Consider the following 15,020-nt stretch of genomic DNA (forward strand, 5'->3'; position numbering starts at 1 on the left):
GGGACTCTCAGGACAATAAAACACCAGACACTGTGCATGTATTTTTTAATATGAAAGCCTAAATTGATACATTATTGTAACTTCTTCAGTACCAAGGCCAATTTACAATGGACCACTGTGGTATTTTTTTAAACACCTGCAAGTCGACACATTACTGAAGCGCATGCGCTTTACAATTCATGAAAATCTGCCACCTGGCGGATATGCGAAGAATTGCAACCAATTAAATACGAACCATTATCAATAAACACATCAATAAACACATCAACCGCGGGTGACGCCGGCATGAATGCAACATCAATGCGGTATGAATGCGGCATGAACGTGGTGAAGTGCGGTGAAGTGCGGTGAAGTGCGTGGCATTCGGCAAAAATCCCCGAAAAAATTCGGAGATGTTGGAGAATAAAAGGGGCCGCAGCTGTACATGAAAGATTTATAGAATATCCAACTGAACAATGATCAAATGTAATCACTGTGGGAAACACTATAAAGATGAGGACATAATCATTGTCCTGCAACATATTTGTTGTTTCTTTCTATTTAGGTAAACTATTACTTGAAAAAAGTTCATTTCAAAACCCCAGGGGGTGAGGAAGTATACTTTGATGATGAGGAAAACTCTTTTGCAAAGTTTGAAATTCTAAACTACATTATACTGCCTAACAAGTCAGTGAGAGAAATTCAAGTTGGACATTTTTATTCAACTGGAAGTCAAGGTTCTCAAATCCTAATCAATGACAGTGCAATTCAATGGAATTCTTCATTTACTCAGGTAAGAAACAATTCTTTATTTAGGAAGGTTAGTAGCCCAAATGAAGAGAATATATATTCATATTCGGTAAGGAAGCTTTTCATCAGAGGACAGACTCAAATAGATGCCAGAAGACATGCCTATTGTAATTTAGAGCAGTGGGTCACGGTTAGCAGCCTTTTAGGCTTAAAGTAAACAAAGCCGCTAGTGACATTGCCCTTACACAAAGAAACCAGGAGGGCAATATTCAGCACACTGCCTTCCCTTTACTTGGTTTTGGTGCAGTACAGCAGAATTGAATAAAGTACATTTTGTTTAATACAATTAAAAAGGAAACAGTATGAAGACTTACAGTACAATGTATTATTTTGATTACATCCCTGTTCCCATCCTGTTTCTTTGTATAACTACTGGAAACACATTTGTGATATGACACCCAGACACTGATCCCAGAATGTATTTATCCCATTAACTTTTTCATCTACAGTAGGTGAATAATAACATGGCAATTATAAAGATGGTGAACACTTTCATCCATTTCTCCAGTTCCCAGGAATTGTATTTTCTTTTATTATGTTTCATTTTGGAATGACCTGAATAAGGATCAAATGTACTATGAGTTTTTAGTAGTTAATTACTCATTCACAGCTATCCCTTGCATAATTCTTTTATGGTTCTTATAATTATGACTGGGATTTTATCAAAGTCGGACACCTACAAAATAATATTGACAGTATATTGTTTTGTTATTATGGATTTGTTTCTCTCTGACTGCCTCATTTTATACACTATGATGTTACTATGCATTCAGCAACGGTTTGCACAGTCTGAGACTCTCTCTTTCCTTAACTTTATTAGGACACTGTGATAAGAATAGGGTAAACTAAGCCTTAGAGATGGGCAAATGTGATATAAAATGCTAGGTGGACTATCCAGGGATTTCATGTCCAATCTGATCCGTGGTGTGAAATCTGGAGGGGGACTATGCCATTGTGAGTTTGGGAGAAATGTGCATAAGGCACTGATGGATTTGGCCTGATGTAATCCACTTTTACAAGTGACATGTAGTTTGAAGCCGAAAGTATATAAATTGACACCTGCTTCCTCCCTACACACACTTTCTGGTATTTGCTTTTTAATTGTGGTTTATTTTTGGTCTTTAGCTTTTTAATAATGGTGTTAATTTGGAGTTTTCTTTCATTTATTTATGGTTTTTTTGGTGTTTTGATTTTTAATTCTGGGGCTTATTTGGCTATTGCTTTATTGATTTCTGATATTTTTTTTGTTTACTTTGTTATTGTTGTTTATTTGGTGATTGTTTTGATTGAATTTTATATTGTTGGGGTTCTTTTTTTTTTAGGTTGACCATTGACTGTGATAGTGTTATAAAATGCATATATTATATGGGCATGATTTATCACTGTGCCAAACAATTGGTTTATTGGCATTTGGAATGTGTATATTTTTTATGTAATGTGTTTTATTTTGGGCCTGTTATTTTTTGACTTCCCCATTTATCCTAAAGTGTTATAGCAGGCCCATATTATATGGGCCTGCTTTAACACTGTGCCAATCAATGTGTAGCGGGGTGGTGTCCCAGGGTAGGGTGGGTGGTTAGCGGGGGAGGGTGGGTTAACCTCTTAATTACTATAGCGGTAGCTAAACACTAAAGTGATTAAGGGGTTAGGGGCCATTAGATTGTATTTTTTATTGTATTCTCGATGCCCCCGGAGGACAAAGATGGTGATGTGGATGAGGACAGCAAAGGGGTTTATTGATCCGCGCTCATGCATCCTACAGTCTCTGGTGTAAAACAACTCCTTCCTTTTGCTGCTTCTGTGCATTGAGATATTCCCCTTCTCCACTGAAGACCCACCGAGGATTACTCCACAGGTAGACAAGTCATAGAAAACAAACAGCACAGAGCGCACCGAGGTTGAATAATATTATAATAAAAGTGAATACAAATAACAATTATCAACTTACATATAATGAATCTGTTATCCAGTGAGCTCTTAAGAGGTACAGTCCATGCTGCCCCACCTGTGGCGAGAAGGGAAGAAACACCGAGCTCGAGACAGTCTATCCCGCGCACTGGGATCGAGTAGTATCTCCGTCTTGCTCTGCACTGCTACTTCCGGGTATGTGCAGTACCGCGCGACCGTGTGCTGTTTTGTGCATGTATCCCAAGTTCACAGTCTCTCTCTCAAGCCAAGTGGCAATTAGCCAAGGGGTTGATTTGCATGCAGTGTCCACAGTGCACTTACTACAACATGTTTCGCAGACTAATCTACTTCGTCAGGCAAGAGTGGAAAGCATCCACATCAACTTTAATATACTATCTCACACAGGTGTGTTTAGATATAATCCTATTTCTTGCATGTAATTGGGTCTCATAAGAAACTCCAAGCAGAAATTCCAAACAGGTGTGTCAGATATAATCCAATTTCCTGCAAGCAATTGGGTCTATAGATCTCATAAGAAACCCCAAGTAGAAATTATAATAATCTCTATATCGATCAATTGGACAATTACAATGGCAGAGTGTGATGGTGCCGTCATTGTAATACAGATCATATGAAATTTATCTGATGTGAGTGCTGCAAAGAAGCATATAAAACAATATCAATTAATACAATGATAAATAAATAAAACATAGTTCCAATACCAACCAAACAAACAAACTATGACATCACAACAAAAAAAGGTAAATGGGAAGGGGAAAAAAGAGGGGGGGGGAGAGAAGAAAAGAGAAGATGTAAAATGGGGGATGGGGAACCGAGAAGAGACAAAACAGAAAAGAAGAACAAATGTAAACACATATATACAGTATATATGCATACATATATGTATATACATAACCAAAAAAATATGCATATACAGTATGTATATACATAACCAAAAAAATATTGGATTTAAAACAGGGGTTAATAACTATCCTGAAGGAATGTAAAATCTCTAAATAGACACACACGCACATAAGTGTAAGTAACTGCGTGCATAAACCATAGGTGCCAGTTCCATTAGTATAATAGATAAGTGCATGAACATATGTAGAAAACATATCCCATACACTCAAAACAAATGACCAAGCCAATATGAGTGTGAGCCCAATATTAAAGGGGGGTTAATGAAGATTACCTCCCTATTTTAGAAAGGGGGTAAGTTCTATGTAATCATTCAACCCTCCTGGAAATTTACTTTACAATGTAAAAATCCAGTACTGCTCCCTTCTGGCAATATGAAGATCACTGTCCCCTGCTCTAATGTTCTCCTTAATTCTCTCAATGCCCATATAGTTAACCCCCTCTATGCTGCATCCATGGACATCCCTAAAATGGGACAATAGATGTGTCAGTGGTTTTGATGCCTCTTCCAACTTGTGGATGTTCTGAATATTCTGCAGATGTTCCATAATCTGTATTTTAAGATTACGCTTTGTTCTGATTATGTACTGTAGTCCGCAGCTGCATTGCAGCACACATACTATGTATGTAGACAGACAGTCACTGTAGTGTTTAATGTGATACTCACTACCAGTAACATGGGATTTTATAATCTTTTCGGATTTTAGTTTCAGACAGATTTTGCATCTATTGCATTTATAATTGCCGATTATGTACAAAGTATCTCTTAAATCCTTTTTCTGAATGTTATAAGTACCTTTAAGGAGGCATGGTGCAAAAATAGTTTGGATTGTCTTTTATTTTCTAAAAACTACAGGGGTTTTGGTGGAAAGAGCTTCATTGAGAATGGGATCCATTTGTAAAATACACCAGTGACGGGATAGTGCCTTTTTAATTAATGCAGGTGAACTATTGAATTGTTTAATAAAATAGGGAAATTGTTGTTTCAGTTTTTTTGTATCAACACTAGTGCCAATTGCTGAAAGAGGATTAATAGTTACGGTATTAATTTCACCTCTCACTAGGTTACCCACATTTTGTTACTTTTTATCTTTCTTGTGAAACAATGTTTCCCTGTTTTTATTCAACGCTTTCTGATATACGGTCAGTATTAATTGTTCCTTGTATCCCTTCTGTCTGAATCTTTATTTTAAGAATTCCGATTGTTCTTCAAAGATTCTAATATATGCACAATTGAACCTTAAGCGGAGGAACTGACTGTAGGGAATATTGTCAGTGCATTTGCATTCATGGCCATTAGTAGGATGTAAATTTTGAATTGACATTTGTGGTTTTAAAGTAAGTTTTGGTGAGGATACTGTTTCTCTCAATCAGGATGATCAGTTCCAGAAATCTAATTTGGTCGCTACTAATCTCACTCGTAAATAGCAGATAAAATTTGTTATTATTGATGTTCTTAACAAAAGAGTCAAAGGAATCATTATCTCCGTTCCAGATAATGAGAATGTCATCGATGTATCTCCTCCACAGCACGAGCTGTGGAGGAGATACACTGGTTTTCCGTATATGCTTTTTAGGATGAGAACAGCCTTTCTACTGGCAGGGGTAAGTGCAAGTTTTATTTACTTTATGCAGTGTATTTATGTTTTATTTTAAATGGGCAAATGCACTATTATCCATATCTGGATAATAGTCATTTTGACCATTACTGTACTGTATGTATTGGGGCGGGGGGGGGGGAGTGAACCAATTTGAATTTTATTTTATTATGCACAGTATTGATACCGCAAGCCTGTGGGAATCCCAGACACCCGTGGGGTCCACCCGAGGACCCCCGGACACATTTGGGGCCCCCGGACACCATGGGGACCACATAAGGACACCCACAAGCCCCTGTGATCAATCCAGTGCAGAAAAGAAATGCTTTATGTGGGGGTACAGCGGTGGATTAGTTGTATATTGTTGGGTAGTACATATTGTAATGTTTATTGTCGGCAGAGGGGGTTAGTTATGGGCCAAGTACCCCCTTCACTCACCCCCTCTGCCCCAATAAACCTACTATAGTGCCTTAACCCCTTCATTGCCTTAAGTAATGAAGCTGCTTTAATGTAATTTGTAATAATAATGTGTGGGAGCAGGGGGTCTCCTGAGCTGATCTGCTTTGATTTATGCCACAGAGACCCCCTGCTTCCTGAGTTACTGGCCCTAGTATAGGGCAACGTGTGCCAGTATCGCCGCCATTTTTAGATTGTCCACGTCACGGACCGAGGGATTTAAAAAATGGAGGAGATACCAGCACCCTATATAAGGGCCTGTAACTCAGGAAGTAGGGTTCCCTAAGGCTCAAATAAATGCGGTTCATCTCAGGAGATCTCCAGCTCCCGCGCATTATTAATAAAAATTACATTAAAGCAGCTTCATTGCTATGTGTATTATATATATGTAAGTGATCCAATGCTAGGTAAAAAAACATCTCTAAATCCTCATTGAAGCCTTTGCTGTGTGTATTATATATATATGCAAGTGATCCAATGCTAGGTAAAAACCATATTTGAATGCTGTTTTCTGTCTACCCCTAATCAAATTAAGTGTTGCCACCTAGGCAGGGAACACCCTGTGTAGAAAACCATCTGTTTGAATGTGCCTCAGATGTGCTAATTAAGCAGACAGAACCACACTGTCAGGTGACTTTTTAGGCCTATATAACCCCAGATAGAACAGCCCTATGCTGCCTGCAGCCCATATTCAAAGTGGCCCATTATAAGTGGCATGACTACTGAACAACTCAAGTTTAAAAGGAAGTAGCCCATTATTAGTGGCATGACTACTGAAAAACTCAAGTTTAAAAGGAAGTGGCCCATTACAAGTGGCATGATTACTGCCCAACTCAAGTTTAAAAGGAAGTGGCCCATTATAAGTGGCATGACTACTGACCAACTCAAGTTTAAAAGGAAGTTCAAAAGAAGTGAAGAAGAAGTGGACACACCAACATGCCCTGATTCCTGCATTTGAACTACGCTGGAAAGGAGGATATCATCTATACCAGACTGCATCATTACGGCTGTGATGCTGCCTTTTCCATTTATATTTGCTGTGACTTCACTTCTTCTCAAATTATGCACTTCTTTTTACCAGCCTCAGTATGTATCTAACTCTATTCATATATCTCCATCTCTCCTTCCTTCCCCACTTCTCAGTTCACATGAACTCCTTTCTTACCTGCGTCCTCTGACACCACACAGCTGTATCCCCTGCACTAAAAAACACCCCTACAAATCATCCTCACACATCCTCTTTCTATCCATGCTTCTCCTCCTTGCTTCTGGGGATATCTCTCCCAATCCTGGTCCCTGTCTTATTCCTACATGCGCTCGTCCTTGCCTGCCAATTGCAACCTCTACTCCTTCTGGTGTCAACCCCTCCAACCTCATACCCATCCCCTGCCACCCTCTCTCCTCTCTCCCTTTCTCCTGTGCCCTTTGGAATGCTCGCTCCCTTTCTAACAAGTTCCTCTCTGTACATGACTTTTTTCTCTCACTCTCTGCTCCTATTTGCTATAACTGAGACCTGGCTCACTCAGTCTGACTCTGCTCTGGAAGCTGCCCTCTCCTATGGTGGCCATTCCTTCTCCCTCATTCCGCACACTGATGGCAGGGGTGGAGGCGTGGGTCTCCTGCTCTCCTCTCTCTGCCGGTACCGAACCCTTCCTATTCCTCCCTCTCTTGCTTTTCCCTCCTTTGAGGCTCACACTGTCCAGATTTTCTCTCCTCTCCCTGTTCAAGTGGCGGTCATCTATCGCCCACCTACCTCTACTCATCCCCCTTCTGCCTTTCTCTCTCACTTTGAATCCTGGCTCTCTTTCCTTCTCTCCTTAGACTCCCCTGTTCTTCTCGTTGGGGACTTCAATTGCAACATTGATGACCCCTCTCTCCCTTGGGCTTCCCGCTTTCTTTCTCTAACCTCTTCTTTTGGCCTTCAACAGTGAACTGCAGCCAGCACCCACAAGGATGGCCACTACTTAGACCTGGTTTTCACTAAGAACTTCTCTCTCTCCAATTTCTCCATTTCCCCTTTTCCTCTCTCTGACCATCATCTCATCTCATTCTCTCTATCTCGCTTCTCCCCTTCTCCACCTCCATCTACCCCCCGGTTCTGCAGAAACCTGTGCTCTATTCACTTACCTGACTTTGAGTCCACTTTACGCTCCTCCCTCTCCTCTCTCAGCTCTGCTACAGACCCCGACAACCTGGTCAGGAACTACAACTCTGTCTTGTCCTCGTCTCTTGATCTACATGCCCTGCTTTCTCTCTGCCGCACTCGCCCTTCTAACCCTAGACCCTGGCTAAATTCCCACACACGCATGCTGTGTTCCTAAACTTGTTCCTCTGAACGCCTCTGGAGGAAGTCTTACACTCTCACAGACATCCTTCACTACAAATTTATGCTATCCTGTTTCAACTCTGCCCTCTTGCAAGCTAAACAAGCCTACTTTTCTGCACTAATCAACATGCACAAGTCTAACCCACGCCGACTGTTTTCTGTATTTGATACTCTACTCAAACCACCCTCAGCTGCCTCTCCTTCCTCCATCTCTGCTCAGGACTTTGCTGACTATTTTAAGGAAAGGTGGAATCCATACGTCAGAACATCCCCTCTGTTTCTTCCTCCCATCCTACACCTCTTCCTAACTCTCCTCCTGCCTTCCTTGACTCTTTTTCCACTGTCTCAGAGGAGGATGTTGATCGCCTCTTCTCCCTCTACCACTTGCCCCTTGACCCCATTCCCTCCCATCTCCTAAAACCTCTTGCTCCTACTATAATCCCTATGCTCACACAAATTTTTAACTCCTCCCTCTGCTCTGGAACCTTTCCATCCTCCTTCAAACATGCAACAGTCATACCATTACTCAAAAACAGCAAGCTTGACCCTACCTGTCTTCTAACTATTGACCTGTCTCCCTCCTGCCTTTTGCCTCTGAACTCCTTGAACGTCTTGTGTTCTCTCGCTTGCTCAATTTTCTCAACACCTATTCTCTCCTAGACCCTCTACAATCTGGCTTCCACACTGCTCACTCCACGGAAACAGCCCTCACTAAAATAACTGACGACCTCCATGCTGCCAAAAACAGAAGTCATTACACTCTGCTCTTATTACTCGACCTCTCTGCAGCATTTGACACTGTGTACCACCCTCTTCTCCTTCATATTCTCCATACTCTTGGAATTTGGAACAAAGCTCTATCCTGGATCTCATCCTACCTCTCCCATCGTACTTTCAGTGTCTCTTCTGCTAACACCTCCTCCTTCTCTATTGATGTCTCTGTGGGGGTACCCCAGGGCTCTGTCCTGGGACCTCTTCTCTTTTCTCTGTACACACTCTCTCTAGGTGACCTAATAACATATTTTGTGTTAAAATATCACCTCTATGCTGACGATACACAAATGTACGTTTCAACACCCGACCTTACACCTGCTGTACAAACCAAAGTTTCTGAATGTCTCTCTGCTATATCATCCTGGATGGCCCTCCACAGCCTTAAACTCAACATGGCTAAAACAGAGCACCTCATACTTCCTCCCAAACCTGGCCCTACTACCTCCTTCCACATTACTGTTGGAACTACGATCATTCACCCTGTAGCCCAAAAACGCTGCCTAGGGGTCACACTCGACTCCTCTCTCACATTCGCCCTTCACATTCAAAACATTTCTAAAACGTGTCGCTTTTTCCTTTGCAATATACCAAAGATACGCCCTTTCCTCTGTTGCTCAACTGCTAAAACTCTGACTCAGGCCCTCATTCTCTCCGTCTTGATTACTGTAACCTCCTGCTGTCCGGCCTTCCTGCTTCTCACCTGTCTCCCCTACAATCTATCCTAAATGCTGCTGCCAGAATCACTCTACTCTTTCCTAGATCTGTCTCAGCATCTCCCCTCATGAAATCCCTCTCCTGGCTTCCGATCAAATCCCGCATCTCACACTCCATTCTTCTCCTCACTTTTAAAGCTTTACAATCTTCTGCCCCTCCTTACATCTCAGCCCTAATTTCTCGCTATGCACCATCCCGACTCTTGCGTTCTGCTCAAGGATGTCTCCTTTCTACCCCTTTTGTATCTATAGCCCTCTCCCGCCTTTAACCTTTTTCACTGACTGCCCCACACCTCTGGAATGCCCTTCCCCTCAGTACCCGACTAGCACCCTCTCTATCCACCTTTAAGACCCACCTTAAGACACACTTGCTTAAAGAAGCATATGAATAGCACTGTGAATATTCTGAACACATGATACATAAAGCTTGGCCCCCTACAGACGCACTTACCAGAACTCCCACCTACTGTCTCTGTACGTTCTCCCTACCTACCAATTAGACTGTAAGCTCCTCGGGGCAGGGACTCCTCTTCCTTAATGTTACTTTTATGTCTAAAGCACTTATTCCCATGATCTGTTATTTATATTATCTGTTATTTATTTGATTTCCATATGTATTACTACTGTGAAGCGCTATGTACATTAATGGCGCTATATAAATAAAGACATACAATACAATACCGTATAGCCACTATAGTAACAATTGTTTTTTTATTTTTATGAGTTTTTTTCTACTAGTGTGCGGAAGCAGGGTCTCCTGAGGTTAACGCGTTGATTTCAGCATCGGGAACCGATGTGATACAGGCTCTGTTATGGGCTGCCGATATCCCAGTACAGGATTTAAATCCCACGGTTACGTGACACGGAGATTCAAAGCACTGGGATACCGGCACCCCATAACGGGGCCTTTATCTCGGGAAGAAGGGGTCACCGAGGCTGAAAACAATGCAGTTCAGGTCAGGAGACCCCCTACTCCCACACACTATTATCAAAATCATCTTTTTTATTGCAAGATCGCTTGTAAGAGCCATGCAGTTATCGCACTATTGGATTTATAGCGCGATAGCACAGATACAAAAAACAGGTCGGACGAAAGTGAATTTTTTCAATCGATTTAAAAAAAGTGGTGTTCCTTCTTAGTGAATACCATTTTTGGCCTCATGTCTTAGTGCGCAATAAATAAATGCATAGGGAACTATGCACTAATCACTGATAAGCCACTTATCGAGGCCTTTTCGCCAATAAGGCCAACTGCTATTCAGTTAGCCCCGATAAGTCGACGATAAAAGGCCTTTTCTGCAAAAAAAATTTCAGAGAAAAAAAACACACCAAACAAACAGCGACAAGTCACTTATCTGCAGGTTTTCAAACTTGTGTAATTGTAATAGCCCGATTAGCTTATCGAGGCTATTCGCGGCTCTAGAATAGAGATTTCCTCACTGAAGCGGCGAGGGGGACTTAGAAAAAAAGATGCTTTTATCCTTTATTGGATTGATGCCGGGAGTCTCCTGAGCGGATATCCATTAATATCAGCACCGGAGGCCCCCGGCATGAATCCCATGCATTATAAATATATTTACAGGCAAATCCAATACCTTAGCGGCTAACCGCTAAGGCAATGAAGGAGTTAAGGAACAACAGCAGCTTTATTGGTGGCTGAGGGGGTCAGTGAAATGGGTACTTGGCCCTTCACTCACCCCATCTGCCCCCCAAAAAACATTACAATATTGTCACAGGAGACCAGGTTTATCAACATCTTTTTATACCGTGATTATTGATTGAGCAAAGCAAGGAGATAAAATAAATTGTAATTTATTTCAGGAAAAGACATACACACAATGTAACACAATTTACAGGGTTAACACACTTACTGGGAACTGGGCTAATAAATAAATCTATCCTTTAAACGAAATTCACAAAAATGACTTCTATAGGGGCCTTTTCCAATGATCGGTAGGTACTCAGAGAAAATTCTGGAACTGATTTCAGCATGCATTGCCAGACGCGGCCGCTGTGTTCTTCAAAAGTGGGACTTACAGTAGCAGAATTCTTGAGTCAAAATCTTTGTAGCCGGCTCGCATCTATTCATTACAGAGCATCTTTGAATTTGCTGCTGTTGGTTTGGCACTTGGAATCTGCGCTCCGCAGCCTATCAGAGCATGGGAATTCTCCTGCCAGCAATCACCGATTTGCCGGTATTGTAAATTTGGGAGGGCACCTTTTTTAATTCTGCAAAGGGGCATGCGCCAACCTGGCACCACTGCCTCTTTGCACACTGAGCCCATTTGCTGTCCAGGCTCCACAGAGTCTGGGATCTGGCAAATGGTGGCCGGATAGCCCTGTGTTAGCCTAGGATGCGGGTACTCAAGCAGAACTGCTGAACCCCTCCAGTTCTAACGCCTTGGCATCCCTGAGACTTTCTAGTCTGGACTCCACACAGACCAATAGGCACCGAGCTTGGTAGCCAACTAGTCCCTCAAAATCCATGACTTGGAAATCCCACAGTTTATTCACAGGTTATCAGTACATATAACTATTAAACATAACTCTTTAATAAAATATACTGTTTCCTGTATCTTGTGTGATAAATGTGTAAGTCCCTATTCTGTTGTCAGGGATGGTGTGAGGGGATATACTGCTTACACTCACTAGCCTCATTCTTGGCACACATTAGAAAATACATTTTAAAACTTTTTACACACAAGAAATCACTCTCAGCTTTAGCACGTAGATGGAGCACACCCTGAACCCGTATCTCAGGTTCAGGGTACCTGGGCATGTATCTGGGCACACTTCCTTATGCTAGGAAGCCCTCTTTATACTTGGGACCTTTGTATGGTTGCAGGTATACATTAATCCCTTCATGCCCATTTACCCTTTCTGAATGATTGTCACGGGAGACCAGCACTTTTAACACCAAATTATCGGGATCATTGATTGAGCAAAGAGATAAAATTATTTGTAATTTATTTCCACAAAATGACATACACACTATGATACACAATTACACTTGAAATACCCTTACTGGAATGGGGTAAAATGAAATATCTTGTTCCCAAAACAAAATCTTTGAAATCAGACCGAGGAGCAATTTCCGAGAAGCAGGAGTTGCTCGCAAACAGAGCTGGAAACAGTCCTCGGTCAGTGGCGCCTGTCGCAACCGCTGTTACTCCGCTGGAGCTGCTTTGTTTGTTCTGCCTCTTTGGTATTGGTACCTGGAACCTTAGTTCTTACGAACTCCAGAATCTTGTCACAATCTTAGTTACCGTGTTAATCTTAGGATGAGTCTCACTCTCGATGGGCTGGAGGGATTCTTATAGGGTTAAATTGTATTGTATTGTATGTCTTTATTTATATAGCGCCATTAATATACATAGCGCTACAAAGTAGTAATACATGTGGTAATCAAATAAATAACAGATAATATAAATAACAGATCATGGGAATAAGTGCTTTAAACATAAAAGTAACATTTCGGTAGAGGAGTCCCTGCCCCGAGGAGCTTACAGTCTAATTGGTAGGTAGGTAGAACGTACAGAGACAGGAGGGAGTTCTGGTAAGTGCGTCTGCAGGGGGCCAAGCTTTATGTATCGTGTTCAGAATATCCACAGTGCTATTCTCCTATACCTAACCCATGCAGCCAATCTCTCTGTGGGAATAATATTTCTCACCTGTCCTGAGTTGCCAATACCTCAGAGCCCTGGCAGAGGAGGCTTCTAATTCTGCCATGGGCATGTGCGAACCTCGCACCTTTGCCGCTTACCTTATGAGACCCGGCCCCTCTTACCTGGTGACACTATGTGTGGCCTGGGACGCCATCTTGCCCATCTGCCAGACATTCACTAAGATGGGGATACTTGGGATATCCCTCGCAACCCGACACCTTAGTCGGTCTGAAATATATATATATCTTTTAAAGAGGACAGCGCGATTGCAAGAATCTTTATTGTGACTCAAAGGTAAATCCATCTTGTCTATACTAGATATACAGTACTGTACACCACTTTCCTTGTATATACTGAGGTTTCCCTTTTAGTACATATACACCCATATCTGTATGCTGCTACACCAGTTGCTTTTGATTAGAGTTGGTATATTCACTCTTTGCTCTAACATCTACCTCTACATAGGGGTTTACCTATCATCTGATTAGGTTTATGCCAACTGTTGTATATTTATATATACAGTAGGGCACACACTTCCAAGAGGATTTTATTTACTCCACACTTTATATGTTCATTTATTGCTATCATATGTTTATTAAAACTCTATTATTTTGTCACTTTTAGTCCTACTGTATGTGGACATATGTGTATATATATATCAGCTGATGGTTAGCCTTTGGTTAGAAACCATTTGTTAGAGATATTTATATCTCTTGGAGTAATTACTCCTTTTACTACTTTCCCCAGCGAGTGCTAGATATTGGATTCTTTTGGGTTCTCTTTGAACCCACCTTGTTAATATTACTGGGAACCAAACAATTTACTTCAGAATCATAGTCTGCATGTTTAACTTGATTATCACTGATGCTGTTCTATTAAATCTTCAACATTCCAAATTATGTATGCTTACTGTATTATTTGATCAATTCTTCTTTAGGCCTCGGCCATGTTTACCGCTTGCTCGCGGAAGCGTGCTGACGAGCGCTCCCGCTCAGCACTGAGCCCCTAGAGCTGCAATTAGAGCGGCTTTAGTAGGGGCTCACCTGCGCTTCCGCAAGCGTGCGGAAGCGCAGGTCTTAGGGGAATTTAAAATTCCCCCACTTGCCGGGCGACAGGCCGGTCACGTGAGTGGTTTGCCCAATGAGGGCGAACCAGCTCTGTGACATCACTGGCCTTCCCCCGGCCAGTGACGTGCCCACCCTCGGCCCGCCCCCGGCCCACCCCCTGACGGCCTGCTGACAGCACTTGCGGTAAGCAACCGCAAGGCCAGGGAAAGCAACCGCTTTCCCTGCGCCTCAGCGCGCCAAAAGCACGCCAGCAGGGAGCCTGGCCGAGGCCTTATCCTTCTGTAAAACCCGGGTATCATGGCTATCATCACTTAAAATTCCTGTAAAGACACACTCAGCTGGAGCAGCGGCGGTGTCCAGCGGCTCCCGGGAGAGGGTGGGAAATGGCAGGGGTTGTGCAGGGTGGCGCCATCTTGCGCGAGTTCGCACATGTGCAGTTGGAGCTCCGGCGGCCCTTTCCAGTTGCGGATGCGCGAGGACAAGCGCACGAAGGGCTAGCCTACTAGGGAAGGCTGTTGGAAGGGACAACAAGTCCCTTGAGCCTCAGGAGTGCCCCACATGACGCCCGGGAGCCAATAGTGCTGGAGTATCTCCCTACTCTCAGGGATTGATACATTTTGCGTGTTGGAGACACGGCAGTCAGCGCCAGGAGAGTCTAGGGGAAGGAGGTGAGGGTGCAGGGGTCAGTGACCCACTGCATTAGGCCAGCAGCCCCCTAGGCCCGAGTTAGCCCCTGAGCCCCTCAGTAGATTGTGTCACTGCAGGGACAGGCCCTAGGTTAGGGACCCTGCCCCTTTTAGTGT

General features: G+C 42.7%; 1 protein-coding gene across 1 annotated transcript in view; it reads left to right on the forward strand.

Moving 5' to 3' along the window:
- LOC142492226 (vomeronasal type-2 receptor 26-like) overlaps nt 1-15,020 on the forward strand; it is a 100,630-nt gene that overhangs the window by 13,250 nt on the left and 72,360 nt on the right. Inside the window, exon 2 of the mRNA XM_075594896.1 lies at nt 545-772. Coding sequence (XP_075451011.1) covers nt 545-772 — 228 coding nt within the window. The remainder of the gene's footprint in view (nt 1-544; nt 773-15,020) is intronic.

The sequence above is a fragment of the Ascaphus truei genome, chromosome 4 (genome assembly GCF_040206685.1).
Source record: "Ascaphus truei isolate aAscTru1 chromosome 4, aAscTru1.hap1, whole genome shotgun sequence".
Classification (NCBI taxonomy): Eukaryota; Metazoa; Chordata; class Amphibia; order Anura; family Ascaphidae; genus Ascaphus; species Ascaphus truei.